Below are 27,980 nucleotides of genomic sequence, written 5' to 3'. Positions count from 1 at the left end.
GCACTTCTGTTAAATCCAGTAACGTGGGGCTGATGGAGTGGGAGAGGGATTGTTCCAGGCTGACCATGGGTGCTGTGGCATTGCCTTGTCAGCAATGGCAGCTGATCAAATGGCTTTTGACACGTGGTGGGCCGGCTGGAGCTGCAGCATCCTGGTATGAGGTATCTGTGGCTGATGAAATGGGAGCAGCCCATCATCTGGTAGCCTGGTATGAGTGGAACAGAGCAGGATGAGCTGCAGGAGCTCAAAGGAGGGAGAGGAGGAAGAGAAGCTCAGGTGAATGAAGAGCCGAAGTTATCCTCAAGGGTTACAGAGCAAAGTGAGTTCAAAACAATCACCACTGCTCACTATGTGGCAAACATAGAACAATGAGATTTGTTTTTTAGGTGAATTTTGTGGGATTAGTAAAGAATTCCAGTTAGCAGCAGGATGCTCAGAAGGAGAAAAATAACATATGAAAATAGGCTGCATATTAAGATTAAAACAAACATCTGCTATAGCTTAGCTTCTCCCTGATGATGACTTCTAAATTTCTTATATTGAAGGACTTAACCAGCATATCATGTTCTGACCACCCATGTTTTTAACTAACATGCTCTAAGGCTATAAAAGATATATATGTCCTGAGATTTCTGCCTACTGCTTTGTTGTTGCACTGTGCCAGCAGTCATCTGTTCCCTGGTGGCCAAACAAATATGCACTGAACTGTGATAGTCCAGCTAATTTTGATGCAGTGTTAGCATTGATTAGATTTGTTCAGTGTGCTGCCTGCCCGAGCGTGTATAGCTTGGGTTGTGATTTGAGGCGCATTTGGACAGAGCGTCAGATAGTTTTGATGTCATTTATGGCCAAGGGGACAATATGGTGAGTGTCTCAGGGGTCACATTAAGGAACTGTCTGTGCTGGCATGCAAGCCTGTGAGAGATGACAGGGGAAAGATGGACTGAGGCCCCAACTCTATTGAGTGTGAGCAGCTTCTGGTAGTGGGTTTCTATTAGCTTGTTTTTCAAAATTTCGTAACTCACGGTAGAATTTTAAGACTAGACCTGGATGCATTTAAATAGAACATAAGGTTTCTGTAGAGGAAAATGTTGTGAAAGCCTCACTAATGTTACCTGTCTGGATTATACAAGTGCATTAATACTGGAACAGAAATGTTCTCAGGAAACATGCCTTTGGTACCTTGGCTTAAAATTTTCAGGTCTTGAAATTAAAGTCCATTGCCTCAAGGTTTGATTCTAGTGGCATGGATTCAGGAAAGGAAACCAAGTGCTAGTTATTTGCCAGGTCTTTCCCACAAAGTCAAGTTGGGCTGTGCAGGCATGCTCCATTAAAAAAAACTTGTAGAACATTGGGTAATCCCTTGCCAATCCCTGCCCAAGCCATGCAGAGAGCACAAGAGCTGGAACACAAGTTTTTCTCAGGTGGGCTGATATTTGCGGTTGGATTTTTTTTCTTTGGTGCTCTGACCAACAAATGTGTCTTTTATCACTGATTTCAGCAGTGTAGCTGAGGATGTACATAGAAAGCAATGTCTCTGTGCTTTCCAGAAAAGGCTTTACATTTTAAAGTTCTTATAGTCACCCTTCAGAGAGATGAAAATATGCCCTTTAAGAGCTTTGTAACTAGCAGACAGATATTAAAACTTAAATTATTTTTAGTCTCGTTGTTTGCTACTGATTGATATGTTATCATTTTAATGTAATATCATTAATTTAGAAAACATCTGAATTATTAATATCTATTGCTTTTACTGACTCATTAGGCTGAATATGTAAAAGTCTGAGTATGCCTGTTTTAAGTATCTATCTGATTTCTTCTCGTATTGAGAACTTGATGAGGTTTTGATGGTTTTCTCTTTGGGGTTTTTGGGGGGAGTCAATGTTTATTTCTGCCATCCCCAGCTATGCCTCATTAGATTGCTTGCAAGAAGTTTAAGCACAGATATTAAGGGTCTGAAAGAAAGCATCTCATCAAAGCAGAGGCTGTGCTAAACATGAGATTTTAAGGATACAAATGAGTCCTGAAATCCAGTGCTTTGTTTCAACTGGACAGAAGCCCAGAAACAAATTGCTGGAATGGAATCAACTGGATACATACTTTATTGTAGGAAAAAAATTCTCAAAGTTTTCCCAAAAATTTATGATGACAATCTGCGTGAACACTTGCCTGGTCTGGGGCAGATGCCTGACTTTGCTCCTTGCCCTGTTATACACAGGCAGTTCCTGTTCTTCTTTTTGGATGGACTGCATGGAAGTCACACACATTGAAGTCCATTTGCTAAACCAATTTTCATTTTGATTAAATACATGCTGTAAGTGTCTGTTTGAGTGCTCCTGGCTTTGGCATGTGAACTGACTGGAACAAGTGAGGAAGAGAACTGTCACCCAGAGGCTGATAAGGAAAGCAACTTGTCCACGTGTGGGTGATCACGGTTTGACTTGACTTTCTGAGGGCCAAATTAATCTGACCTTACTGTGTGGTTTTGGAACAGAGTACTGTCATCCAGAACAAGCAAAGTTGTTGTCTTGATTTTGTTTGGGGCTTTTTTAAAAGCCCAAAGATATTAACAACATTTTCCAAAAATCTTCATTTTAAATATGTCATCTTTTGTAAAATATCTGAGGATCACTAGTTCTGCTATAGTTCTGCACAGCAATGACCTTCTGTTTGCTGTTTCAGGAGTTCCTAGTACAAGATATTTCATTAAGCACCAAATTTTGTTGTAATTTCAAACCAGATGGTGCTTCCTACTGAAATTACCTGGATTATATGGACTATCAGTGAAATTATAAGGACCTTGGCAAGTACTATCTGCTAGCTAGCATGCTCGGATTTCTCCCATCTCAGCTAACATACCTAACATTGTTCAGTATTTTTCTTTAAAATTTTCAGGTGCAACAGTATGGACAAGATTTTGAACATCAAATCAAACTTCTGTGTTGTGAATCCACAGAGGAGGCTGCTATGTTGTTAATTTATTCCCTTGTTAGTGCACATTAATCCCCCATGTAAGCAAGCCCTTCCTTAAGCTCATTTCAGTGTAAATCATTTCCACAAGATGAGCTTGCACCCATGAGCAAAACCAGAGGGTGAATAAAGCTTTGGATAATCTTACATCCACCTAATGCCAATCATACAACCATTTCAGTCCATTTTCTATCCCTACCCATTGAGGGGGACCTGCCCTTGCCCTGCTTTTTTAACAAAGTTTTTTCTTCTGTGTATAATCCCTTTTGTCTTCTTTATTCATCTTAGCATCTGAAAAGCAGAAACAGATGGCTGTAATTATTTAGCCATCATTTTATCACTAAAAATCAAATTACAAAAGCTTTCTTAGCATGACTTTCCTCATCTGTTTCATGTTTTCCATCTTTATTTTGGGAGAAATATGGGAGAAAGTTTATTTTTATATCTGGTGCCTGCTTCCTTTGCCAGATAGTTGAGGGACAACTGTTAATTGTTTACTGTCCATTTGCCTAAAGTTCTGTTCGTTACACTGCCAGGAAAGCCCTCCAAGCAGCCATGTAGGTGACAGTGTTTTGATGTTGTAGTCACTTCATATATAAGGGTAAGGCCACATCATAATTTATGTGAGTTGTCAGGTCCTCCAACAGCTCATAGAGTCAAAATGCAAATGATTGTAGCATTAATTCAGAAGGAGTCAAACAGAGCGAGCACAGGGTTGGCAAGTATGCCAGAAGCTGGCCCCAGTGCAATTACTGGCATCTTCATGGGCTGCTTGTTTACATTTGGATTTTTGACCTGAGCAATCAGGTCATTCTGGATGGTGCCTTTGAAATGCTCACTCAGCAAATGGATGTGTCTTCAGCAGAGTGCTCAGGATTCTGTCCCAGGACCAAAATATGGAGGGAGGCAAAGCAATTCTGGGGGAAAAATGGACCGGGGAACTCATTTCAAGTAAGCACTTGAAAACTTGGTTCACCCATTAAGTATTCAATATATTGAGTAAAATGGAATGCCTTCCTTCATTATCATTATGTTAAATCACATCCTTAAAGAGAAGGAGCAAGACTGAGGCTTATACAGAACAGGCTTTTCACTCTACATCGCATGGCTGTGATGATACTGAGCACCCGTAAACACAGTTGAGATTAGGTGTGTTGAACCCAGGTCAGCTGTGCATCACCATAGAACTGTGAAATGGCTGAAAGGGAAGTTCTCCCAGTATATCTTTTAATTTTTTAAAGTTTTTTTTCAGTTGCATTCTCAAGAGGTCTAAATTTGGAGTTAATAAAATAGAAGTGATCAGGCTGAAGTATAAAGTCAAAGTATTGCACAGCATATCTCAGTGACATGAGATGAATACAAAATCCGTGCTTTTCCAAGCCTAAAAGGCAGAACCTTCCCCACAGTCCAAACTAATCTTGTGCTGATTCATGGCAGCTGTCATTGACCATTTGATACATAATTTTGGTGCTAAGAGAACCTAATAGGAACATAACACAGTAAGACTCATCAGTGTCTATAGTGAATGCAACCTGCTGTATGTAGCTGCCGTCCTGCTTACCAAGTTATCTGGAAAGATTTTTAATAATTATTCGAGTTTTCTTCGGTTAAAACACTCATATTAACATGGAATATTCTCCTATAATTTCATTTTATTCTTACTAGTTGTGGAAAACTAGAAGTAGAAAAAAGAAATGCGTAAAGTAGTAACAGCTTTTGAGAGGATATGTAAAAACCAGCTTCTCCTTAAAGTTCATCAATAAGCTTGTAATTTCTTTTTATATTTCTAGCTCTCATCTTTATATGGCAAAATAGTTACATTGGCAAGTATTTATCTTGTTAACTAAAACTGCTAAAAGGCCAGTTTCTCAGAGCTGACACTGTAGGGAAAGAGAAAAAGCCTAGATTTAATTAACAGCCAAAAGCCTTGGTCATAGTGCTACTTGCCTCCAGCTGGATGTTATGCTGTGTGGAAGATGGGTCTGTATTTGAAAAGCAGCATTTGTTCACCATACTAGATCTTAAATTCTCAACCTTAAGAGTATTTGAATCTCTAAATTTAAATTTTTCTGTTGCAAAAATATGCCAAATTGGTGAAATGCATGATGTGAGCAAAATGAGGTACATATTCTCCTTGATTAGACTACATCTATTTGTACTGGTTTAGCCTGTACTATTTAGAAATTTTCCACCAGTTTAATGAAATTATTTTTCATCTAAGTTGAGTTTCTGTTGAAATATATCTATACACATGCACACATAGATATGCACATTTTTTCCTCTCAGATTCAAAGGACAGTGTTATAAATGGCTCTCGGTCTTTGTCAACTTGCCCTGTTTCATTCAGCTTGGATGCCTGCCACATCCTGTTCTCACAGGGTAACACCAGCAGAGGGAATGAGTAGCTGTCTTTCCATTCAGATCTGAAAGCTATCTGACTGCTATTAACAGTGGAGCAGAAGGGGCCATGGTATTTCATGGACTCCCCTGGAGGCAAGATCCAAAGTCTGTGTAATCTAAGCATCTTTCACTTTAACTTCTCACTGAGATAGAAGGCTCTGTATAATCCCTGCTATTTATTGCTTTCCAGATTCCACTCTGTAAGCATCAATAGTTTATATTTCATCCACTATTGCCAGCAAACTGTAAGCTGAGTTAACAAATGTGTCATGTGAGATATTTTTCAGCTTTTGACACAGCTCACCACCCGCAAATGAGTAAACGAGGCCAAAATGTTCAAGTCAGCTTCTCTTCAGCACAGAGATAAGGTGAGACACCTTTGGGTGTGAAATTCATAGTCCATTTCTCAAATGAATTTCTGCAACAGTGAATTCCCATATGTTGGAAGTAAAACATAAATCATATGACAGGCAAGTACTACTTACCCTGAATTACATTTATATAATAGCCCTCTATATAATAAACCCCTAGGTAGAATCAAATCCTTGGCATGCCTAACAGATAAGCTGGAAAGAAAGAAAAAATTAAGCCTTTTCCTTTCTCCCCAGTTTAGCTTCTTTGGTATGCACTGCCAGAAATGTGGCAGGGTTGCAATTCAGTGCACACACCCTGCTAAGATTATTGGGTTTGAGAGAGAAGGAGGGGCATTACCGTGCTTAACTTGCATGCCCAGGCAGCCCTGCTCTGAGAGCACAGTGCTGCCTCTGCCTGGTGCCATAAACAGCTGTGACTACTTTCTTTGCTGGGCCACCTTGCCTGCTCTTACATGAACTCTCACACCTTTCTCAAGGGTAAATCTTACACATAGTGGCATTTTTATTGCTGCCTAAGTACTGGAAACAACAGTCATGGCCCCAGGTGCAACCAGCACCAGCAGATACTCTCTTCCGTTTCTTCCTACTTTTTCAGTGATGTGATCTCTGTATGGTGAAGTGCCATATAGGCAGTAGCCATCCTGTCAGGGGTAGAGTCTGTCAGATGACTGAGAAGGCTTGAAAGCACCTTCCTGCTTTGAAGGCATAGCTTTTGTACTTTTTACTACACCACTTCAGTCCAGGGAGCTTTGCTGTCAGTATTTCTGCCCCAGACAGCAGTGTGGGTGCTCAGGGTGTGCAGTGCACTTCACCATGCCCTCCTTATTGCCAAATGCAGCCTCCCCAGGGCATGCCTCAGCAGGGTGGCAGAGCTGGGGGGATAATGCCCTCATCTAGGACTGTTGTACAGGGAAGGAGCTGTGCTGTGTGCACTTCACAGATGAGTGAGGAATATAAGGCAGAAAGGAGAAACAGCAGTACGGGAGATTAGGAGGTAGCTATGGGAAAGAAAGGGTGTACTCATCATTTTAAAAATGACTGCTTAAATACTAGAAGTGGTTATCATCACATAGTTATCATATTAACCTCTTCTGTCACCCAGCTCCTCTCTCACTGGCCACAATCAGCCTTATCACACACTCCACACATTGCTGAGTTGTGCAGTGGTGAAAAGGGATAAAATGGAACAGGGGCCCAGCTGTGGCAAGGTGTCACACCTTTGACTCATCTCTCCAGAGCCCAATGTGAGTGTGAGGCTTAGCTGCTTGTAACTTGGTAAATAAGAATCTCCACGAGGCAATTTGGACTCTTCTCATTGCTAATGCTGATGTGAGCTGAGTGAATTAGCTGTAGGCTGCCTTGCTGCTGAATGTAGCCAGTGATAAATCTGAATTTGATTAAAAAAAACAAAAAAATACAGAGGGAGACTGTTCATGTGCTGAAGATACAGGGCAGTGGAAGAGGTGTCAAGACTATTCAATGTATGTTTTCTTACACAGGCAGTGCTAGTGCTGCTATTATATACCTCTCATCTCCTCCCTTTTGCATGGAGAATTCCCGGGATTTTAGCACCGAGTTAATGTACAGTGAACCTGGGGAGACCCAGGGGATTTAATGTTTGTAAGTGTGGGATTTGATATCATTGTTCCTGAAAAAACCAAACTGTGACAAGTTATTTCTTGCTGTCAGTCTGTGTTGTCAGCCAGCTCTGTGCCCCAGAGTGCAGCAGTTACCCAGAACGAGTTTTATGCTCATGCTTCTTTTTCACATCATCATCATCATAACTTCCTTAGTTGTCTCTTCCAGTCTGCTTTCTTTGTTGCTCTTTTCTTAAGATAAATGTCTACTGTCAAAATTGTGAAAGTTACCTGAGGGAAACTTGATTACAGGGGATGTGAAAAGAACTCAGAAGCATGTTTTTCATTTGCACGAGCTGTGGAAGTGAATGCCAACAGCCTGAGCATCTGTTCCATGGACTAAGGGGTCCCAAATGGACTAACCTTTCCTTTTCCTCTGTTTTCCATTCAGGGTTTGACCATGAGTACCCAGCCACACACTGTGACCAAGGCAGAGATCCCTGGTCATGTTCTTTACACCGTAGGAACGTGTGTGCTCATTATCGGCTCCATTGGCATCATTGGAAACCTCCTAGTCCTCTATGCATTTTACAGGTACAAAAATTCCTTTTGTGGTTGATCTGAATAGCCTTGAGTTTCACCTCTGCCCATGTGCAGATTTCTGCATTGCTTTCCACTTGGGTTAAATCTAATGGCAACAAGTGTGGGGGGGAAAGGGAGGAGAAGGCAACCCTACACGGTTAAAACACGTCCATTTGCATCATTGACAGCCTCAGTGTAAATTCCTGATGGTTTAAAGACTCAAATAAAATGAGAAAAAAAAATTGGTCTCTAAACAGTTTCCAATTGAAAGTTTAGAGAATGGTTTAATACTTCTAATGACAGAAACCACAGTCTCGCAGCTGTTGACTTGTTCACTTACCCTGTAGCATTTGCACAAATACTTGACAAAAAGTGACACTCTCCCCAGGAGCCCAGTGGTCCTGAAAGGACCAAGAAGGCAATCTGCTACATGAAATGAGCTCATGCCACCAGTGTATTTCCTGCTTCAGGCAGATCATAGGATTTCTGTCAGTTTGTGTGCTCTCTTGGCAGAGTAATATGCAGCCAAAGCTACTGCAGCTAGAGTATGCAAAAATCTCATGGAAAAAAGAAACATCTGCCCTCTGTCCCTTAATGTGATGATGGATTTCAAAATCCTCTGCATTCACTACTTGCTGTCATTATGCATGGTGATGCAGCAGGGCCTTACAATGCTAGAGGCACCAGTGGGGTTATGAATCAAGCATTAGTTTCCTATTCTTAAATGTTTAAGACAAATAAATTAGTTATTTTGAATAACCGGCTTCTAATATGATTTAGAGAAAATTTATTCTCTGCAACTGTAGATACCTTCATGACTTTTAAAAATGCAGCACAAGCCCTGTATTTTTCTTGAAATGTGTGTGGTTTAGCTGGTGTAATAAAAGCATTAAATTGTCAAAGTAGGAATATCTGCATGGGCAGATTAGCACCTGGGAATGTATGAACTCTGCATTCTCTCTTACCTTGTTTTTGCAGACAGTTGTGAGACCCCAGAAATTATTAGAATTGTAGCAGCACTGAGATGGCTTTCTCACTTTCTTTTTCAGTATTTATCAGCATGAGGAAGGAAATTCATGTTAGCTGCAAATATTGATATTGCAAAGCACATCAGAAAGGTTTGTCCTTGGATAAGCTTTGCTTGCAGACCTTTGCTTTCACACTCCCTGTTGTGATGTTTAATGTTGCCTGTTCATCTACAACTGACAGGTTTCATTCTCTCTTCTGAGATGTATATAAGCAAAAGCACTTTCTCCAAATCTCCGTGTGTGCTCTGCTCATGCTGTAGCACTTTGCAAAAAGTCATTTAGCTAGTGGTGTGTCAACCACTTGAGGCCAACTGCGTCAACACACCACCTCAGGTCAGCAGTTTTTAAAGTATCACCAAAGCAGATCCTTTAGCTCTATAACTTTCTTCAGATCTTCCTCTTGCGCAGTGCAAGGCACAATCAATATCACAGCACTCCTAGGGAACTGCTCTTCTGAACAAATCCATATTTATCAAGACAGCTGAAACTCTCCTTAGCTTGAAGAGGAAACAATCTATTTTATGGCTCCTGGTCTTTTCAATCATTTTGAAATGACTACAGGTGTAGCTGCAGTAATTGACCGATGATTAGCAATTGATTCACTGCGAGTAACCATCGATTCCAACCTGGACAGTATTTGTTTATGCTAGTAAGAAAAAGTTATAAAGTTAACTTTCCACTTTGTCTTTTTAAAACTATGTATTTCTCATGTTTTTAAGCAACAAGAAGCTGAGGACTCCCCAAAACTACTTTATAATGAATTTAGCTGTGAGCGACTTCCTGATGTCGGCTTCTCAGGCACCCATGTGCTTTGTCAACAGCTTGCACAGAGAATGGATACTTGGAGACATAGGTACTTTTCACACTAATTCACACCTCGCCAGCTTTACGCTGCCTGCACCCTGTTTCAGCCACAACAGCCTTGGCTTGTTCCACGGCTAGAGCAGCACGAATCTCTTGAGTCACAGCCCCAGACATCGTCAGTCAGTGTGATGTCACATGTTTTGTATTACAGCTGTGATTCTTTTATCTTACATACTTTGGAAAGGAAGGAGTCAAGATCCACATGTAATCATGTCACCCTTTAGCTTGTAAGGGAGGTGTTATGACTGAAAACAGGTAGAGAGTTTTAGTAAGTTGTAAATATTTTTTCTGTATCATTTTGAGGACTAGTTACTACTTTTATTTAGAAATGTAGGTTGATATACATTGGCATGCTTCGAGGAATCTCATATTTAATTAAGAGATTTAAATAACAATAGTTGTTTGAGGACAGCAAATGCAAGCCTCTTTCTTTCCAGCTGCAAGAAAGAAAAGGTCATCTATGCTGAAATTAAGGCTGAAACGTGGGTATAGCAAGAACCTCAGAAGGTTCAATGCTGGTTGGTGCTCCTCATCATATTATGGATGAAAACTTGCACCCACTGGTGGCTGTACAATGGTAGAGCAAGCCCAGGGACCATGTACTGTTCAGCAGCACAGAAAGGACTCTGCCTTTGTTTGAAGATGTTTTTAGTCTTGCTCATCCCCTTAGATAAAATCAGTGCAAATTACCATGCTGTCACAAATGAGGCATTTGATCTGGGTTGAGTGGGATTTGGTCCTTACTTGCAAATTACTTGTATAGATTTTAGAATTCTGCTTTAAGGTTGGATCTAGTGTTTTTGCTGTCTGCCACTCCTGGTGGGGTCTTGTCTATAACCACATGGGGCAATGCAAGATTTCAAAAAATGGATGATCTTTCCACAGGTTGCTCCATTAAATTCAGCGTAACTTTTTCCATCTGGTAGTGCAGTGCCTGAATGCAGAGGGGGTTAAGAGGTCTGTTTCATGTAAAAAATGTCAGTTCTGTTAAAAAGTACTGCCATTTAATATAGGAGTTGGAGCTATGTTTTACAGTTGGTGTCTTAGTCACCAAATTTAAACCATTTCTGCATTTTTAAGCCCCATAAACCAAAGTCATTTCTTGAACCACCCATCCATCATTAACAGACAGATGTCTGCTGCAGCATGTTAAGATCAATATATTCGGCAACAGTCCAGGAAAATATAACTTTAATTAGATTGGATTTTCTTTGAGGCAGTTTTCCGTTGACAAAACATTCCCAGTTGCAGCCTGCAGTGAAGTAGGACTCGTTTAAATACATATATTTTTATTTTATTTATTTTTATGCTTTTCTAATAAACACTTAATAACTGTGAAAATGTGAAGCTAAGAAAATGCTTCTATTGAGAAAGAAGACCTGAGCAGGGAAAAAACCAGGGAGATTTATTACAATGAGCTCTGAGAGAAAGCATGCCTCTTTTCAAGAAAGCCCCTGACATTGCCATTTCCTTCTCCAGGCTGTAACTTGTATGCTTTCTGCGGGGCTCTCTTTGGGATAACCTCGATGATGACTCTGCTGGCCATCTCTGTGGACCGTTACCTGGTGATCACAAAGCCCCTGCAGTCCATCCAGTGGACTTCCAAGAGACGCACCGTGCAGATCATCGCCCTGGTGTGGCTCTACTCGCTGGGATGGAGCGTGGCTCCGCTCCTTGGCTGGAGTATGTTGTCTGCTCTCTCTCTCCCCTAGCATTCCCTGTGTGCTCTTTTTTGTCTTGTTTGGGGTGTAAAAAAATGAGTTTTCTTATCAGTCCTCGTGAGGATGCTCTGCCACCACACAATGGTTTGTTGTTGCAGCACACATCTGCACCTACTGCGCGCACAAACCCTCTGCCCCCCCTACACCCAGGATGTGTTAAAGCAGAACAACCAGAGATGGAATATTAGGTGTGTACCTGGGAGTTATGTAGTCAGGACCTCCTCTCCACATGGGCACTCACTTATCAGACCACATGTATGATGTGTAGTTTGGCTGGCACAGCTCTTGAAGGCCATGGATACAGGACAGGGTTTATTTTAAGCTCCAAGTGGCTGGATCAGCACCTGCTCTAACTTTGGGTGCATGTATGAATAACATGTTCCATGTATTCCACAGGTTCCTATGTGCCTGAGGGCTTGATGATATCCTGTACATGGGACTATGTAACCTATTCCCCTGCAAACAGAAGCTACACCATGATTTTATGCTGCTGCGTGTTTTTTATCCCCCTCGTAATAATATTCCACTGCTATTTATCAATGTTCCTGGCCATAAGGCGTACTGGCAGGTAAGCACTCTAGCTGAAAGAAGCACATATCCCTTTTTGTGTAACAGGAGATTTTCTCAGTTTCTTTAGCTGCAGAAAAATCTGAATTAAAAATTAGTCTGAATTGAAATTGACAGCTGTAACAGGAGAACTATTTTTTGCCAATTTAAAACTGGAATGGATGTATGAATTTCAGAGTAGAAGTCTCTGGTGGTTCTAATCTTATTCCACTGTAGTAATTAATAGTACATCAGACACTTGGATTGAGTTATTTGCATTTCAGATTTGGACTACAAGAAACAATATCCTTGTGTATTCCAGCAGTTTTCAGCCTCAAGGGATAATAAAAAATATGTAGCAATGGGGGAATCATCTGTTTTTGAACAGCTCTATAAACAAAACAGTCCTCATATTTTTTGACAGTTTTATTTAAGGCAAGCATCCCAAAAACCATTGTGCTTCACTCAAGCCTCACAGCTACATGCACAATATTTGGCTATGCTTGCTCATATGTTTTTCCCCAAAAAATTTTTGGCCTGTATTTGAAATGAAAAATCAGCAGGGTGTTAGATCTGTAAACTAACATCATTCTATCCATTATTTTTGTGCTAATGAGCACATGGCTTATCTTTGGTCCAATCCAACACCAGCTGGTGCAGTGAGTCCTTCCTGCTGCTCAACTGTGTCATCAGTTCTGATGGCTTTTCTCTGCTCCTGTGTGCAGGCACTTGTTGAAATCATTTGGCTTCATAAACCTAAATTCCACTTTTATAAGTACATTTATATATGCCTAAAATGAAGTTCTTTCTGAACTCTATTTTTTGGCCTTTGTCTTGATTTTTATTGTGCTTTGTGTACGTATACTTGATACCAAGCAAAGGAGTGCATCCTTAAAATAATGGTGCCTTGTACACCCATGGAGCACAGTGGACATTAGCTTTTTCTATGCCTTTTCCAAGGCCAGGCTGGAGGGAGCCTCGAGCACCCTGGTCTAGCTGAAGGTGTCCCCTAGTCATGGCAGGCATGTTGGAACTAGATGGTCTTTAGGCTCCCTTCCAACCCAGGCCATTGTATGTTTCTTTGATTTTTTTCTATATTTACAGTGTGCCAGCAGAGACTTTGTTACCCTTCTGGTTGGTAATTAATGTCTTCAGCCTGAAATATATCTCCATTCAACAACACTAATATGTACAATTCATTATTTCTATGCTAAAGAATATAAAATGCCTACCTATATAAAACATTTAAAATAAAATGTGGGGTGTTTGGTGTAGGAAGAGAATTTGATTTCTCATAACAAAAATATTAGGACTGCCTGTTGTACCTCCCACTGAAAATACTCTTTAATAAATAAATTTGCAGGTAAGAAAAAATGTCCTTGAAAGTGTTTGGGACAGGTTTCTCCAAGCTGTCAGGGTATTCCAGCATGTGCTACCTCATGAACTGGAATTTCTGCAAGCTGTTCCTCCCTCAAAAAGGAAAAGACATAAGTCCTGATTTTCCCAACCAGCTGTGCCTTTTCTTGCTCCACCTCTAAAAGCAACACAGGGCAAGGGATACCAATTTCTGTATCTTTGCAACTTGAAACCCTCCTCATGTTAGGGATAAGGACACAGCAGTCCTGTCCCAGGGATTCTGGCTCAGTCTCACAGCAAACACAACTCTTGCAACCACATTAATTACCTTCCAGAGTTTTTAAATATCAGAGGAGAATAGAACAGTAAGAGTGGTGAAATAAGAAATTTACTTCATTTTGCATATTGCTGAGAACACAGTAGAGGTATTGCTTTTTCCATTATCCTTCTGAATTATCTGTATTTTCCCCCCTTACAGAGATGTTGAAAAGCTGGGGTCCTGCAGCCGGAAATCCTACCTCTCTCAGTCCATGAAGAATGAGTGGAAGCTGGCAAAAATTGCTTTTGTGGTCATCATTGTGTTTGTCTTGTCCTGGTCTCCATATGCTTGTGTCACCTTGATTGCCTGGGCAGGGTAAGTGGAAGAGGAATCCACACAGCAGGGGTTAAGCAAATAAGATTAGTACTATCATCCACATGAGGCAAATCTCCTTTTTGAATGGGTCTTAAATAATTACTACATTATAGCTGATATTCATTCTTCACTATATCCTTGTGAACAAAGCAGAAAAGGGATTATTTGTCTATGCATTTTGAAACTATTATGACTTTTTAGTTTTAATATTTTAGTGTTTTCTATTCCACATGATGCTTTCTTCGTATAAATTGGAGGAGTTACCTCCTTTATCTTCTAATACCCTCCTTCCTTCCATCTACTGCTCTCTCCTCCACCTATTTTTCACAACACTGGTGGATTGTTAATGCATGTTCTACTCTTCAAGGCCAGGTTGGATGGGGCCTTGAGCAAACTCATCTAGTGAAAGATGTCCTTGCCATGGCAGAGAGGTTGGGCTAGATGATCTTTACGGTATCTTCCAACCCAAACCATTCTGTGATACCATGATATTGACTGTGCTTATGCTGCACTGGCATTGGTCACGCCTCGCTGACTGTGGGAGCTTAAAGTCTAAAGGGAAATATTGGTTTCAAACCATTTCCAGTCCTCTCTTCCTTCTACAGTGTTTGGAACTGAGTCACCGACACACATTATTGTGCAGCACACATGCTGCTGCTGAAAGATTTTTTTAGATTTGATTCTGTTTTCTTTTCTATCGCCATTCACTTTTCCCAGATGACCACAATAGGAGTTCTTTTGTTGGGGTTTTGGGTTTCTTTATTTTTGTCTTTTGCAGAAACAGGGAAGATTCTTTGTGTTCCTAGTCATTCTAAAATTACTTGCTGCATGTCTTTGGTCTTCTTTAAATGAATGAAACCAAGTACATGCCGTCAAATTCAAACCTTTCCTCTGAGCAAAGAAATCATTGGAATGAATTAACTTTATAGGTGTATTTCACAAAACCAATTTTAAAGAGTAATATGTTTTAGTAATGTAGTATCCATGTAATCCATGGCATAGCTATGTGTAATGTTTTTGCTTTGTTTTAGTCGAGGCAGCAGCCTAACACCATATTCCAAATCTGTGCCAGCAGTTATTGCCAAAGCTTCTGCAATCTACAACCCCATCATTTATGCAATAATTCACCCAAGATACAGGTACAGTAAATGTATAGGTATGTGTATAACTGTACATGCAAATGTGGATCTTTTACACGGAACAAACTACCCTCATTCCTTCAGCCTCACCCTGTGCACTGCATGTTCCATGTTCCTGCGCTGCCCAGGCCATGATGGGCTCCCAGGGGTCACACCCAGCTGGTATATGGCAGCTCCAGATATGGCCTGGGGAGTGGTCAAAAGAGAACAGTCTTTCCCTTCACCTTTCCTCTCCCTCAAGAGTCCTGCTCTGCCCTGTGAAGCTGCACAACACCATGACCGACAGGAGGAGATGATGATGCTCAGGTCACCTTTCATCATACCAGAGACAGCCACTACACAGCACTCTCTAGAGAAAAAATCCCAACCAGCTAATCTCAAAAAATCACATCCATACCAATTCAAGCAACTCTATATGCATATGTTCAAGGTTTGGTTTTCTGAAGCATTTTTTCACAAAAACATTTTGGGACACTGGCAGAAAAAATACTTTATTCCAACAAGGGGATATACTTGTAACAGAATTGCTATCCATCATACCTGTAGAATTTTTTGTGTGTCTTTCAAAGCGTGGCTACTGCAAAGTGATGCTGTGTCTAAAGTTCTGAGAAGACGTGGGGATGCCATGGTGGTAAATGTGATAAATGTATAAATGCCACTAGATGGCAGGGTTAGTCATTGGTATGCGGCTTATTTCACCCAAGAAGTGGAAAAGCTGGTAAATTCCATTGCCTGACGACTCAGACTTGCGATCTGGAAATTGAGTTCATTGTTTAGAATGTCTGATGCATGACAGTGTGGTTGTAAGAAAAGTGAAAGTTTCTCAGAAGGCTAGTCAAAACTTGCTCAAAAAGGGTGAAAACCTTCCACCCTATAATTCTGTAGAATCATAGAATGGTTTGGGTTGGAAGGGACCTTAAGTATCATCAAGTTCTCACCACCTGCCATGGGCAGGGACGCCATCCACAAGGCCAGGTTGTGCAAAACCCCATCCAACATGGCCTTGAACACTTCCAGGGATGGGACATCCACAGCTTCTTTGGGCAGCCTGTTCTTGAGCCCACCAGCATCATGGTAAATTTCTTCCTAATATCCAATCTAAACCTTCCCTCTTTCAGTTTAAAGCAATTCCCCCTTGTCCTATGCCCTACGTGCCCTTGTGAGAAATACTTCAGCTTTCCTGTAGCCCTCATTCAGGTACTGGAAAGTGCTGTAAGGCCTTGTCCAGAGCTTTCTCTTCTCCTGGCTGATCAGCCCAACTCCCTCAGCCTATCTGCAGAGGAGAGGTACTCCAGCCCTTTGGTTATCTTCACAGCCTCCTCTGGACTTGCTACTCCAGGTCCATGTCCTTCCTGTGCTGGGACCCCAGAGCTGATGCAGCCCTGCAGGTGGGGTTTCAGCAGAACAGAGGGGCAGAATCCCCTCCATCCCCTGCTGGCCACGCTGCTTTGGATGCAGGACATGATCCAGGACACGTTTGGCTTTCTGGGCTGTGAGTGCCCATTGCTGGGTCATGTCCAGCCTCTCACCCACCAGCACCCCCAAGTCCTTCTGGGCAGGGCTGCTCCCAGTCCATGCTCTGCCCAGCCTGTGTTTGTGCTTGGGATTGCCCTGACCCACGCACAGCACCTTGCACTTGGCCCTGCTGAACCTCCTGAGGTTCCCGTGGGCTCCCCTCTCCAGCCTGTCCAGGTCCCCCTGGATGCCATCCCTCCCCTCGAGGGTGGCAGCCACATCCCACAGTTGGTGTCATCACCAGACCTGCTGAGGGTGCTCCCGATCCCACTGTCCCTGTCACCGACAGCGATGTTAAACAGGGCTGGTCACAACACCCACCCCTGGGGTCACCGCTCTCCACCTGGACATGAGACACTGACCACAACTCTTGGACTGTGACCACCCAGACAGCTCCTTTTCCACTGAGGGGTTCATCTGTCAAATCCCTGTCTCTCCATTTGGAGACATATTTTGTTTGAAAATGTCTGCTATCACAACACCTTTTTGCATCCTTCAAAAACCATCTGAGTTTTTTTATGTCTGCAGAGCATTTTAGTTTAGAGCAGGAGAATGCCTAGTTTCTGATGGGTTGCAGAAGTTCAATGAGAAGTTTTGATGGCCAGCTGATGTATTTAGTACCTGTTATTTGTTTCTGAACCAAAGTTATTGTGTTCAGTTTATTATTTTTGCAAGGACCAGGTTGCCCAGAGAAGCTGGGGGTGCTTCCCTGGAAGTGTTCAAGGCCAGGTTGGATAGGGCTTTGAGCAATCTGGTCTAGTGGAAGGTGTCCCTCCCCACGGCATCAGGCTTGGAACTGGATGGTCTTTAAGGTTCCTTCAAGATCCCTTCCAACCCACACCATCCTATGGCTCTGTGACATTGAACTGCTTTAGTCAGTCTTTTTCCTATCAGCATTGGTTTCTTAAGACTGTTAAGGAAAAGACTGGAATCCACAACAAGCTTTCAGACATTTTCTTTATAAGTATCTTGTTTTTATCTTGTTTTATTTTTCCCCCTGCTTTCTAATCTATATTTCTAGACATATCAAGAGAAAATTTTATGGATTTGTGAAGACATTTCATGCACTTGGGAGCAATCCAGTCAGGAAAAGAAGTAATGTTGGGTCCCTTGTGATGAATCAAGAATGCAGTTTCAAAACTGAAAAAACCCTACAGTACACTAATAAGTCAGTTAGTAAAAATATGTTGGCAGGACCAATTTTTCTTAAACAGTGAATAATGAATATATATGTTAAGGTTATTGTTTCTGGATAATTTCCAAATCTTCTAATTATTCACATTATGCCTTGAAAGTAATTTATTCAAGCACAGATAAATGGGCCAGTCTGTTCAGGCCAAAGGGTTAAGGGTTTGAGCAGGGGATAATTTGTCATTTTATATTGGAACTACTGAACCAAATTACATCTAAGTTATTTCCCAAATCTTTCTAGAAAGAGGCATCCAGAAATCAGGATCAAAAGTGTTCAAATCCAGCTCAATCTGCTAGCAAAACAAGATGCTTTTTTGCACAGAGAATTCCTGGCACTGCACATCTTAAAATCCCAACAAAACCAAGCCTTTTTGTGGGGTTTCCTTACCTTAAACAATGGAGGGGGAAAAAAAGTATATTAAAGTGAATGTAACTGAAAATGTAACAGTGACCTTTGTGCTAGCACTTGGCTTCTAAGAACTGGTTTGAGAGTTTGTTATTTTCCTCCTCATCTACCCACCTCTCTGCCCACTCATTCCCTACCAGCAGAAAGGAGAATAACACCTCTCAACAGGACTCACAGGAGCAAACAAATGTGAGGAATCTACTCAAAGTTTTAATTTGTGAAATGCTCTTTTGTGGGGAAGAAAGCTTTTACATCTTTAACAACTTGTGTGTAGTCTCTGTGTTCCACAATAACTCTAACACATTGCAGTGTTAAAGTTGTTGCAGAAACTTCCTTACATTTTGGAAGTTTTTTGTTTTGGAATCATTCTTTCATAGCAAACAGGAAATTCTGCAACTCCATGTTTCCAGCTGGCTCCCAAGCAAAGCAGAATTACAGAAAAAATATTGGTTCAAAACTCCTACATCATAAATAATGGATAATCACAAATAACTTTGAGTTGCAGTATTTTTTTAAAAGTTGCTTGCAATTACTATATTACTCTTACTATATGAGTCACTTTAGGTGACTCTTTTATTTCAGATTATAGGAATACCATTAAATAAGTACCTCAGTTTATGCCTTTTATTTCACACATACAATATTAAAACTCCCTTCAAAATCTGTACTTTCATCCCAGCCAGCAAAATGTCCTCAATACTCCTCCCAAATATTAGTAAAATAGAAATTCTGGTCTCTCAAGACATTCATATGTTTTCCTTGAAAATTCACCATCAGACATCTATTTCCTGAATCTCCATCATTAGGAGACCTCTGTGCCAAACCCCATTTAATAAATGGGATGGTGTGTTTTGCACAAACTTGATTTGTCAGAGGGAAGTAGTTCAGCTTAGCTGGGGAAAAAAGCTGGCAGCTGCTTTTCAGCACCAGATTGAGGTCTTCAGCCTGAAAGGAAATTTATGGGGGCTTGACATTTTCTCATGTCCTGTAACCCTTTCTCAGGGCCTTTTATTTTATGCACAATATTAACCATCTTTTTTTACCCAGCACCATGTGAGCAGCCTTCTGCCCCAAGCAGTTCAGTCGGCCCTGCCTGGTCACCAACGGGCATCATGGCAGGATCAGGAATGATGGTGCAGACAGCTTTTTTCAGTCCTCATCTCCAGAGCAGACACAGAGCTTCTGTTCACTTGCCTTTGAAACTACAGAGGAAAGAGAGGCAGAACTATTCAGAGCATGGTGATGGTGCCAGATATTGAGGTTTGGTGGTGGTGGGTTTCTTTTTTGGATCGCAAGCAAGTGGCCTCATTTCATGACGCCAGAATCGTGTTTCTTAAATTTAACATAAGTGATCTTTTGTGAGAACAGAAATTATGATTTTAAATGTCCTGATTATTCAACAAACCTGGTAAATATAGAAACAAAATACAATATACTTTACAATATACATCTGCTTGACTTGCATCTCAGTGTAAAGTCAATGTACTGCCATCCCCCAGCGATCCGTGGTCCCCTGCATCAGTTCCTTGCCATATACCCTCTTGATGCCTCACTTCTTGACTCGTTCATTTAGTTTTTAGTCCTCATTAGCTTCATCTGTTGGGCTTAAATAATGGATTGGGTAGTGCTGGGGAGGTGTTACACCAAATGAAGTATTCTGACTAGCATTGCCCTGTGAGGAGAAAGGCCAGCTGGCATTGCCCAGGGGAGGCTTTTGGACACTTCTGCTTCATGCAGGGCCACAGTTGGAGTCAGGAGAAATAGACTCACACAATCATGACTGAGATTATTATTTAATGAATAATGTAGATTTGAGGTCTAGACCGTCCTTCTCCTCAATGCTTGTACAGTGTTAATTTTCAATAGGAATTTACAGTAGCTGTGATACAAATAATTAACAACATCTGATTCTTCTGGCCCTCTTCCTCTTCCCTTGTTTCCACTCATTCTGTGCCTTTGCACAGTGAAGACCTTTCACCACCTAGCCCAGAAATTTTCTGGGTTAACATTTTAAATAAACCATACGCAATCATGCTCTTCAAGATATTTTTAATTCTTATCACTTACCTATGCAGCTCTTCTGTGTGTGTTTTGACACAAGGCCCAGAAGGACCTGTTATTTTCTTTTCAGCCTGTTGAGTTGTTTGCACCAGCTACCATGCTGTTTGCACGAAATCTTTAAGACCCCCTTAATCAAAACAGAAGCTGTGTTGAGGTGATGGAAAGAGACAGCATTTTCCCCACATGAATTTCAAAGCTGTGTCCTCAGTGTGACAGGTTTGGCTTTTTTTTTTCTTCTCACATTTTCCCTCAGAAAAACCATCCACAAAGCTGTTCCCTGCTTGAGGTTCCTAATACGAATATCAAAGAATGACCTCCTGAGGGGATCCATAAATGAGTCATCCTTCAGAACCTCTCTCTGCAGCCACCACTCTCTTGCTGGCAGGACCAAGAGCACTTGTGTTTCTTCTGTTTCTACTGGAGAAGCTGTAAGTCTTTTCTTGTTTCCATGAAAGAACGTGAGTATAACATTTCTCAGACTCTGAATAAGCAACACTATAAATACATAGTCAAAATTAGAGAACAGAAAAGGGAAGGGGAAGAGTGTAGCTAAATTTTTTGGTCATGTAAGGTCATTTCTGCAAAGCTGGAAGTTCATGGATGATAATTTATGATCAGAAAAAGCATTCAGGCCAGCATATCTGTGTGGGTCTCAGTCCTGCAAGGATTTTCAGATTAAGTCTTTAATGTGAACTAAAAAGAGCCATTGTCAGACACTCCCTGTGTCACCAACTACTGGCTATGTTAGGTATCTCGATGGCCTGGAGGACAAGAAAACAATCTTCCATCGAAAGTTTTATAACTTATCCAAAAGCTTTCTGATTATTTTAGAATAAGTCCATTTTCTGTAGGATGGGAAATTTTTGACTTCTTTACCTGGATTTTAACCATGAGGAGTGAAAGGCTCCTGCCTCTTGAGCATGGTGGGGTGTTTTGTAGGAACATACCCCAAGTATCAGTAAGGCTGGTGACTGAGTGAGATAGAAACAAAAGAATCCCTTGACACTCTTCACAGCCTCTCTCAGTCACCAGAAGCTGTCTGCCTGCAGAGGTGCTGGGAAGGTGGCTCCTCAGGGGGATGGCTCTCTGTCCCTCTGGGAGCCTCTCAGGACCCCCTGGCCAGCCCCGAGTCGGCAGACACTGGGGAAGCAACCCCGGCACGGCCGACTGCGGGGAGGCTCTGTCTGTGCCCCGAGGGTGCCGAGGGCAGCTGGGCTGGGCGCCTCTGCAGCAGGAGAGACCCCAGAGACATCGGGGGAAGAAAGGGGGCGACTCAGCAGGGGTTAATCCAAGGTTTTGTTCAGGACCCAGGGGAGCTCCTACACCTTAGGGGGCCTCCTGTCCCGGGAGATGTGCCAAGGTTACATTTAAAGGGAGGTGGAAACCAACAGTAGATAACATTTTACCAACCAATAGATGACCCTGAGGGATGGGTACTAAGGGATGGACATTTAGGACAGCGTATAAAACAAGTCTCAGGGGGCTGAGCCCTGGCCTCTGGCTAATCACTCGACATCTTGAACTGAAGCTTCTAGATGGAGGGGATGGGATGCTGAGCGATTGACAGAGGGCCGGGGTGGAGATTTGGGGATGATTTCATCAAGGGAGAAGAATTACATAGGTAAAGGGAACGGGGGTACAGTCTGGGGTAAACTATTTGGAAAACTACAGGGATACAAAACCCAAACTACTTCAAAGTATTCCAAAGTATAAAAACACACTACCAGAGATGGCAGTCACGGCAAAGTCTGGGCTGGGGCTGGCCCTCCTGGGGGCCTGTGCTGCTCCCCCTCAGTTTGGGCATCAGAAACCTCCGAGAGTGACAGCTGCTACCAGTAACCTCTCACAAAATTATAAATCCTAGGTATACCTTTTATACCTTTATGCATAAAAACCTAATTTTTCTCACATTACTCCTTTGGTGCCAAATGAAGTAATTTCAGCTGCATGATCCTGATCTAAGAAGCTTTCTGTTCTTCACTGATGGTCACTACTTGGTTTTGGTTTGCTCATGTTGGCAGGTTATTGCATGTATTTTGATGCTGCTGCTGCTTAAACAAACAGGATAATGAGGGTAAGAGGCTTCAGCTTTTGGCACAGCTTTGGCTTAGGAGTCTCATTTAAAACCCCTGCTGTTAGTGCACAGTGCTGTGCTGAGTTGATGCAGCCAAAGGCAATTGTCCTTTGGGGCAACTGAGAGCTCAGTGCAACTGTAGAGGTTTTAGCTCAAACAGCAGCTGCTGAAATAAAAGCTAAGCTTGATGGCTTTGGCATGATAGCAGGACTGACTGAAATTTTGCAAGGCTCCAATAAAACATTGATGGGCAAGAAATAGCACTAGGAACACGGTAAAAGATGCAGCTGTTGTCACCAACATTTTTTTCTGTGTGTTGTATACATGTCAGTGAAGGGAACAAACATGTTTGTGATTCATGTCAAGGAATGTTTCATTCAAGGAGTTTTATTCAACAGGTGAGGGGAAATAAACAGGTGCCCACACATAGAAGTATGAGCAAGGTGATTCAGAGGAATTACTCATTATCTTCCCATCTGTGTGGAGCCCTGTCTGTCCACCCGCCTCTCTGGCCTCTGTCTATCTGTTTTTAAAAGCTGGTGTTGGAGTGGAATGATCTTATCATTGATACTCAATCAAAAAGTCACCACAAAGTAAGGGATGACAGACAGCCTTACCCCAAGCCTGTAAAGGGAACAGCACTTTTGCAGTGTCCCATTTGGGCTTCATTACTGACACGCTCTTAGAAAACTAGAGCAAAGGTCACCCACTGCCTCCCATGTACTAATGAGGGTTTGTAGAATCAGCAAGCTCAGGCAGATTGAGAAGCCCTTGATGTTCTGGACATTCTGCTGGGATGTATGCAAACATGCTTTTGGATCTGTCCATTTCCATGGTTTTGTATCAGCTGGTGGTCACACAGAATGCCACAAGACATATTAAACAGATTGATTGTATTGGCTCCTGTCTTTAGAATTCAGATCCTCTGCAGGTGTAAGTGTAGCATAAGCAATCAGATAAAAAAGGGTGAAAAGAGTTTAAATAAATTTTCGTTATTTCCAAGTTGGTTTTATTTTTGGTTAGCAAGCAAGATAATCCAGGGAAAGTTGCAAGACTGAAAATAAAGCCTCCCCACTATGGAGTTTTGAGTATGAGACTTGTTAGAATGGCTTTACTTTTCTGTGAATGTGCATGGGTTTTGCTAGAGTTTGAGAACTTAGAAGAATTTCAGAAAGGATGCAACTGTCTGAAATCCTTGATCAATTTGTGATTAGAACTGGGGCAATGTAGAGCTTGACCCTGTGGAGCCCGCTCAAGAGAAGCCGAAGCCTCGCCGAAGTCATTCTTTCTCCACAAGTCTGAGCCAGGAGAAGAGAGACCTGCTCCCAAAGACTTGCAGCTGTGATGCAGCCACTGCCCAAAAGGTACAGAAAAAAGTCTCAGATGAGAACTCTCCATTTTAGTGCTAATCTTGCTGCAGTCCATCATCTCTGGAATGATAATTCAGCCTTTATGCCCATCTGTTTCATCTGTGGGCTTTATTTATATTGTTTCCAACATCCTCTTTCTCCTTGCTGTTATTTCTTTTCTTCCTTTCTTTTTTTTTTCTTTTTTAATTTTTTTTTTTTTTTGCATGTCTCTGTGTGACAAATGCGAGTGCCAGTAATGCCTAATTAACTTTTTTCACTGATATTTGCCTGTTTTTGGAAAGCCAGCTGTGCTTACAGCTCTGAAGCTGCATTAAGGCATAGTCAATAGCATCAGAAGGAAGAAGATGAATTCTCTGTCTGTTAATCTACCCCAGCTTTTGTTCCATCCATCATGGTCCTTGTGTCCATACTGTGGTAGTCTCCTTTTAGAGTAAAGTCAAGTCTGCAAAAATGAGTTTGACATGATAGAAGCCACCCTTTTCCTTCTTTTCAGTGTACATTAAAATGTTTTATTTTTGTTGAGGGGGAAGATGAGAAAGAAACTCCCATTTCTCCCTAAGGGTGGGAGAGTCTGGCAGCTGCCACCCTTCCCTCACTGAAAGAGCAGATGGTGAGTACTCAGTGCATCCTCTATGGATGCATCACCCTCGTTGGCCAAACCACTGAGGTTTGTTGTCCTGTTGTTGAGGAGTGCCCCATTCCCTGATGGGAGCCGTAGGTTACCCATGAGTCAGCTTCTGCCAGACTGTAACATCGGTTTCCAAATGAGTTCTTGTATGGGTGTCATAGTGTCAGGCTGCCTTTCCAGGGAAGGACTGATGTGGCTTACAATCCCCTGTAGGTGCCTGGATTGAGTAGCACCCCTTTTTTGATGAAGGCACCCTTTCATGGAGTTACTCTAGTGCATATGGACAAACACCCACACCTTGGGCAGCTACAGCATCTGCTTCTGTCACCTGTGCTCCCTTCCAGATCTGATGGTAACTGTCTAGAGACAGTATAGTTTGAAGACTGAACTGCTCTGAAAATTTCCAGCAGCCCAATGAACCAGTTCCTGCATGCCTCTGTCCTGTCTTTCATGTGTGTCATCAAGATCAAGTCCTGAGAAACCTTGTTCTTTTCCTGTAACTGTGGTGAACAGTATTGGAGGAAAAACAACAGCTTCAAATGTGGTGTCAGGCAACATGGGTTCAAATCTACAACTTAGTTCTGCTGCCTTCTGTCAGCAGCCAAGCGTGTCCAAGGTTGTAGCCAAGTGGCAAAGGATATTGTCTCCCAGTTCTGGAGAATCACTGGCTTTTGGTCTCACAAGGAAGGAGAAGGGAAGTAAATCTCAGGTGGTCTGCATAAACAATTCAGTAATAAAAGAAATATATATGTGTCTGGTATTTAGCAAATGTGTAGCCCACAAGAAGGCTCATGTGCTATACTTTGCCTTTGAAAGGCACCTCTTGAATTATTTTGATAAATAACCCTTTAGACTTTCAGTGGCATTCACTGAGCTATGAGGAGTTTATTTACATGGAATGTTCAAAGCCTCATTGCTTTTCTTACTGTTTCCAGCAGAGGCTCCTGTGTGTTGTGAAGACCCTTTGTGTGTTCATTCCAGCTCAATGCAATGCATCGCTAGTCATGCTATCTGAGTAAATATTTATTTGTCAAGCTCAGTTAGCTCATGTTTCACAATGGGACTACCCATTTATCCTCAAGAAAAAAAAAAAAAAGAAAACCCCAACAAACCCTAAAGAAGCACCAATGCATTTTTTATATTTACTTTAAGGTTTTAATAGCATTACTGGATTGTCTTTGACTGAATTCCAATTAGAGTACTTCCTAAAACACTCAGTTGTGGACAAGTCAGTCAGTGTCCAAGCCTTGGTACATTCCAAAGCATAAAAATGCATGTGACTGTTTTCTGTGCTGCCACAAAGATATGATCCAGCCCCATGACTTACTTCAGTTATGATAGTAACAAACTTGATGTAGGCTGACACCTGGAAATTTAACATGGCAGTGAAGAGGCTTTTCTGGAAGTATTAAAATGTGGGTTTGGATTCTTGATTTCAGAGAAGAATGGTCAAATGTCCCCTCTGCACCTGTTTTGTTTCAAGGGAATTACCCAATGTGAAAAACTTGCAAGTCGGTGTTGTGCCAACCACATCCAAAAGAAACCTATCCTTCTGTTGCAGTGTAAACAGCACTTGAAACAGGGAGGAGTGGCTTTGGAATTGGATTTTTTCATTCTGTTATTATCTTTCATATGGAAGAATGGACTTTTCTTCTCTGTCACACTGATTTAAACCACTTTTTTTAGCACAGTGTGCTTCCCTCCGCTTGGTAGGTAGAGCAGCTGGAGAAATCATTATCAATATGGATTTGTGAATGATTCCTGCTTGTGGAGTAGAATGACACAGGACTATAGGAATTCACATGGAAATGAAGTAAAACCTGCACTTTACTTGAAATATTGGTTTTCTCTAGAAAGGAGTGAGTTCCAGCTTATTTCTCCATCTGACACAGTGGTTTTATCACCTTGTCATTTTTTTTAAAGAAGCCAAAACTGATTACTTATGCCTTCCCTTGCCTGTGTATTTGAATATTAACTGATGCTTTCAAAGCTTACTTAGTTGACTCTGAATTGCACACTGTGTACAAGACTTATGGAAAGAACACAGAGGTCTTGCCATCAGAGCCAAGTTAGAAATCAGAATTCTCTCAAAATGGGCAGATAAGAAATTGTTTGCAAAGAAACTCTTTATTGCTTCTTTCTTGGAGGAAACACTTTCCAATGTGTGAATGCAAGGCCACCAGCTTCCCTGAGGTAGTATCAGGAGCCATTTGGAGAGAGACAGAGATTGTCACAAGGTTGAAAAAGCTTTAGAAAAATGAAGAATGGAGTGTACTTGGGTCTTATCTGTGATCTCTTCCACGAGAAGAGAGAGAAGTGCAATAATCTAGTAGCTTGATACCCTAAGATGTGTTAAAAATGAAGTAATACTATTTCATTAATGATTAAATAAGTCAGATACAAGTATGAACTTTTGTTTTCTTCTTTCTTTTTTCTTCTTTTCAGTCTCTGCTAATATTTGAATACATCTTCTTTTGCCCCATTTAATGTTCTGCTTTCCAAGCAGTACATGTTAGCACATCATGATTTTTCTTCAAGTTAATGATTCAAGTATTTAGAAAATTGTCCTGGTGGCTCAGATATTGACTAGCGGCAATGAATATTCCAAATACTGTCTTCCACAGCCCCGTGGTGTCTGACATTGCTAAATCTTATGTCTTTGCTCCAGGTTTCGCTCTCCTCCAGCTGTTTGGAGAAGGTGCTTGGGCAGCCTGTCCTACCCAGTCCTTCTGCACCACTCATGTCCAGCTCCCTGAGAGCAACTTCTCTGCCTGTCAGATTGAATAGCAGCAGTGTCACCAGTGGAGACTCAAGTACTTCACATATGGCAACTCAAGGAAGTCAAGTGAATGGAGTGGTGGATTCTCTCACTAGCAATGCAGTCCCTCGCATCATCATCATTCCTACCTCAGAGACCAATCTGTTTCGGGAAGAACTGGAAGAGGAAGAGACTGAATTATTCCACTTTCATGACAAAAAGGGCAATCTGCTGGACTTGGAAGAGCTTAGCTCATCCATGGACTTCCTTGAAGCTGTTGAGAAATTTCTATCCTAAGTTTGTCAAAAGAAAACTTTACAGTAATTATTTTCTTGGCATCTTCTCCACTTAATTATACCAAATAACTGAAGCCTTGTAGGTTAGATCATCAGGGTTTTTTGTATGTTTATATAGTAGTCACTAGGCAGCCTCCAGATTTATCTTTGTCCAAACCAGCTCAGGCATGGAAACAGGCTTTCTTTCAGATTGTGCTGCAGGAAATGAGCAGTGGAAGATGTGGCAGCACGATTGAGTGGCATTGGTCAAGGAGGCTGCCTGATCTGTTGCCACTGATGGGGGTGCCAGCAGAAGGGAAAATGACTGAGAGCAGGGTGAGCTGCTGAATGCTTCTGCTATCTGCACATGGAGCAGCGTTCCTGTTTTGGTAGCTCTGCTCTGCACAGCGATGGGAAGCACCGCGAGACCGCAGCTTCCACCAGCCCCAGCAGTAAGGCAGATGGCTACACAACCTCAACTAGAGTTTAATCCAATCATTCTCAGCATTGT

The 27,980-nt window shown here is 41.8% G+C and overlaps 1 protein-coding gene across 2 annotated transcripts in view; it reads left to right on the top strand.

The window, feature by feature from the left end:
- LOC311152681 (melanopsin-like) overlaps nucleotides 1-27,491 on the top strand; it is a gene marked incomplete at both ends in the record, with an annotated part of 34,997 nt that extends 7,506 nt beyond the window's left edge. The window contains 10 exons of one of the 2 annotated variants that reach the window (XM_084203984.1): nucleotides 5,658-5,738; nucleotides 7,773-7,915; nucleotides 9,651-9,784; nucleotides 11,275-11,478; nucleotides 11,913-12,084; nucleotides 13,897-14,052; nucleotides 15,084-15,191; nucleotides 20,618-20,792; nucleotides 23,653-23,802; nucleotides 27,105-27,491. In XM_084203984.1, coding sequence (XP_084060110.1) covers nucleotides 5,703-5,738; nucleotides 7,773-7,915; nucleotides 9,651-9,784; nucleotides 11,275-11,478; nucleotides 11,913-12,084; nucleotides 13,897-14,052; nucleotides 15,084-15,191; nucleotides 20,618-20,792; nucleotides 23,653-23,802; nucleotides 27,105-27,491 — 1,665 coding nt within the window. The remainder of the gene's footprint in view (nucleotides 1-5,657; nucleotides 5,739-7,772; nucleotides 7,916-9,650; nucleotides 9,785-11,274; nucleotides 11,479-11,912; nucleotides 12,085-13,896; nucleotides 14,053-15,083; nucleotides 15,192-20,617; nucleotides 20,793-23,652; nucleotides 23,803-27,104) is intronic. The other variant, XM_084203985.1, reaches the window with a different exon arrangement.
- Nucleotides 27,492-27,980: the final 489 nt, after the last annotated feature.

Source organism: Fringilla coelebs (assembly GCF_963513975.1).
Source record: "Fringilla coelebs genome assembly, chromosome: 4".
Taxonomy (NCBI): Eukaryota; Metazoa; Chordata; class Aves; order Passeriformes; family Fringillidae; genus Fringilla; species Fringilla coelebs.
This window is presented reverse-complemented; position numbering and strand designations above follow the sequence as displayed.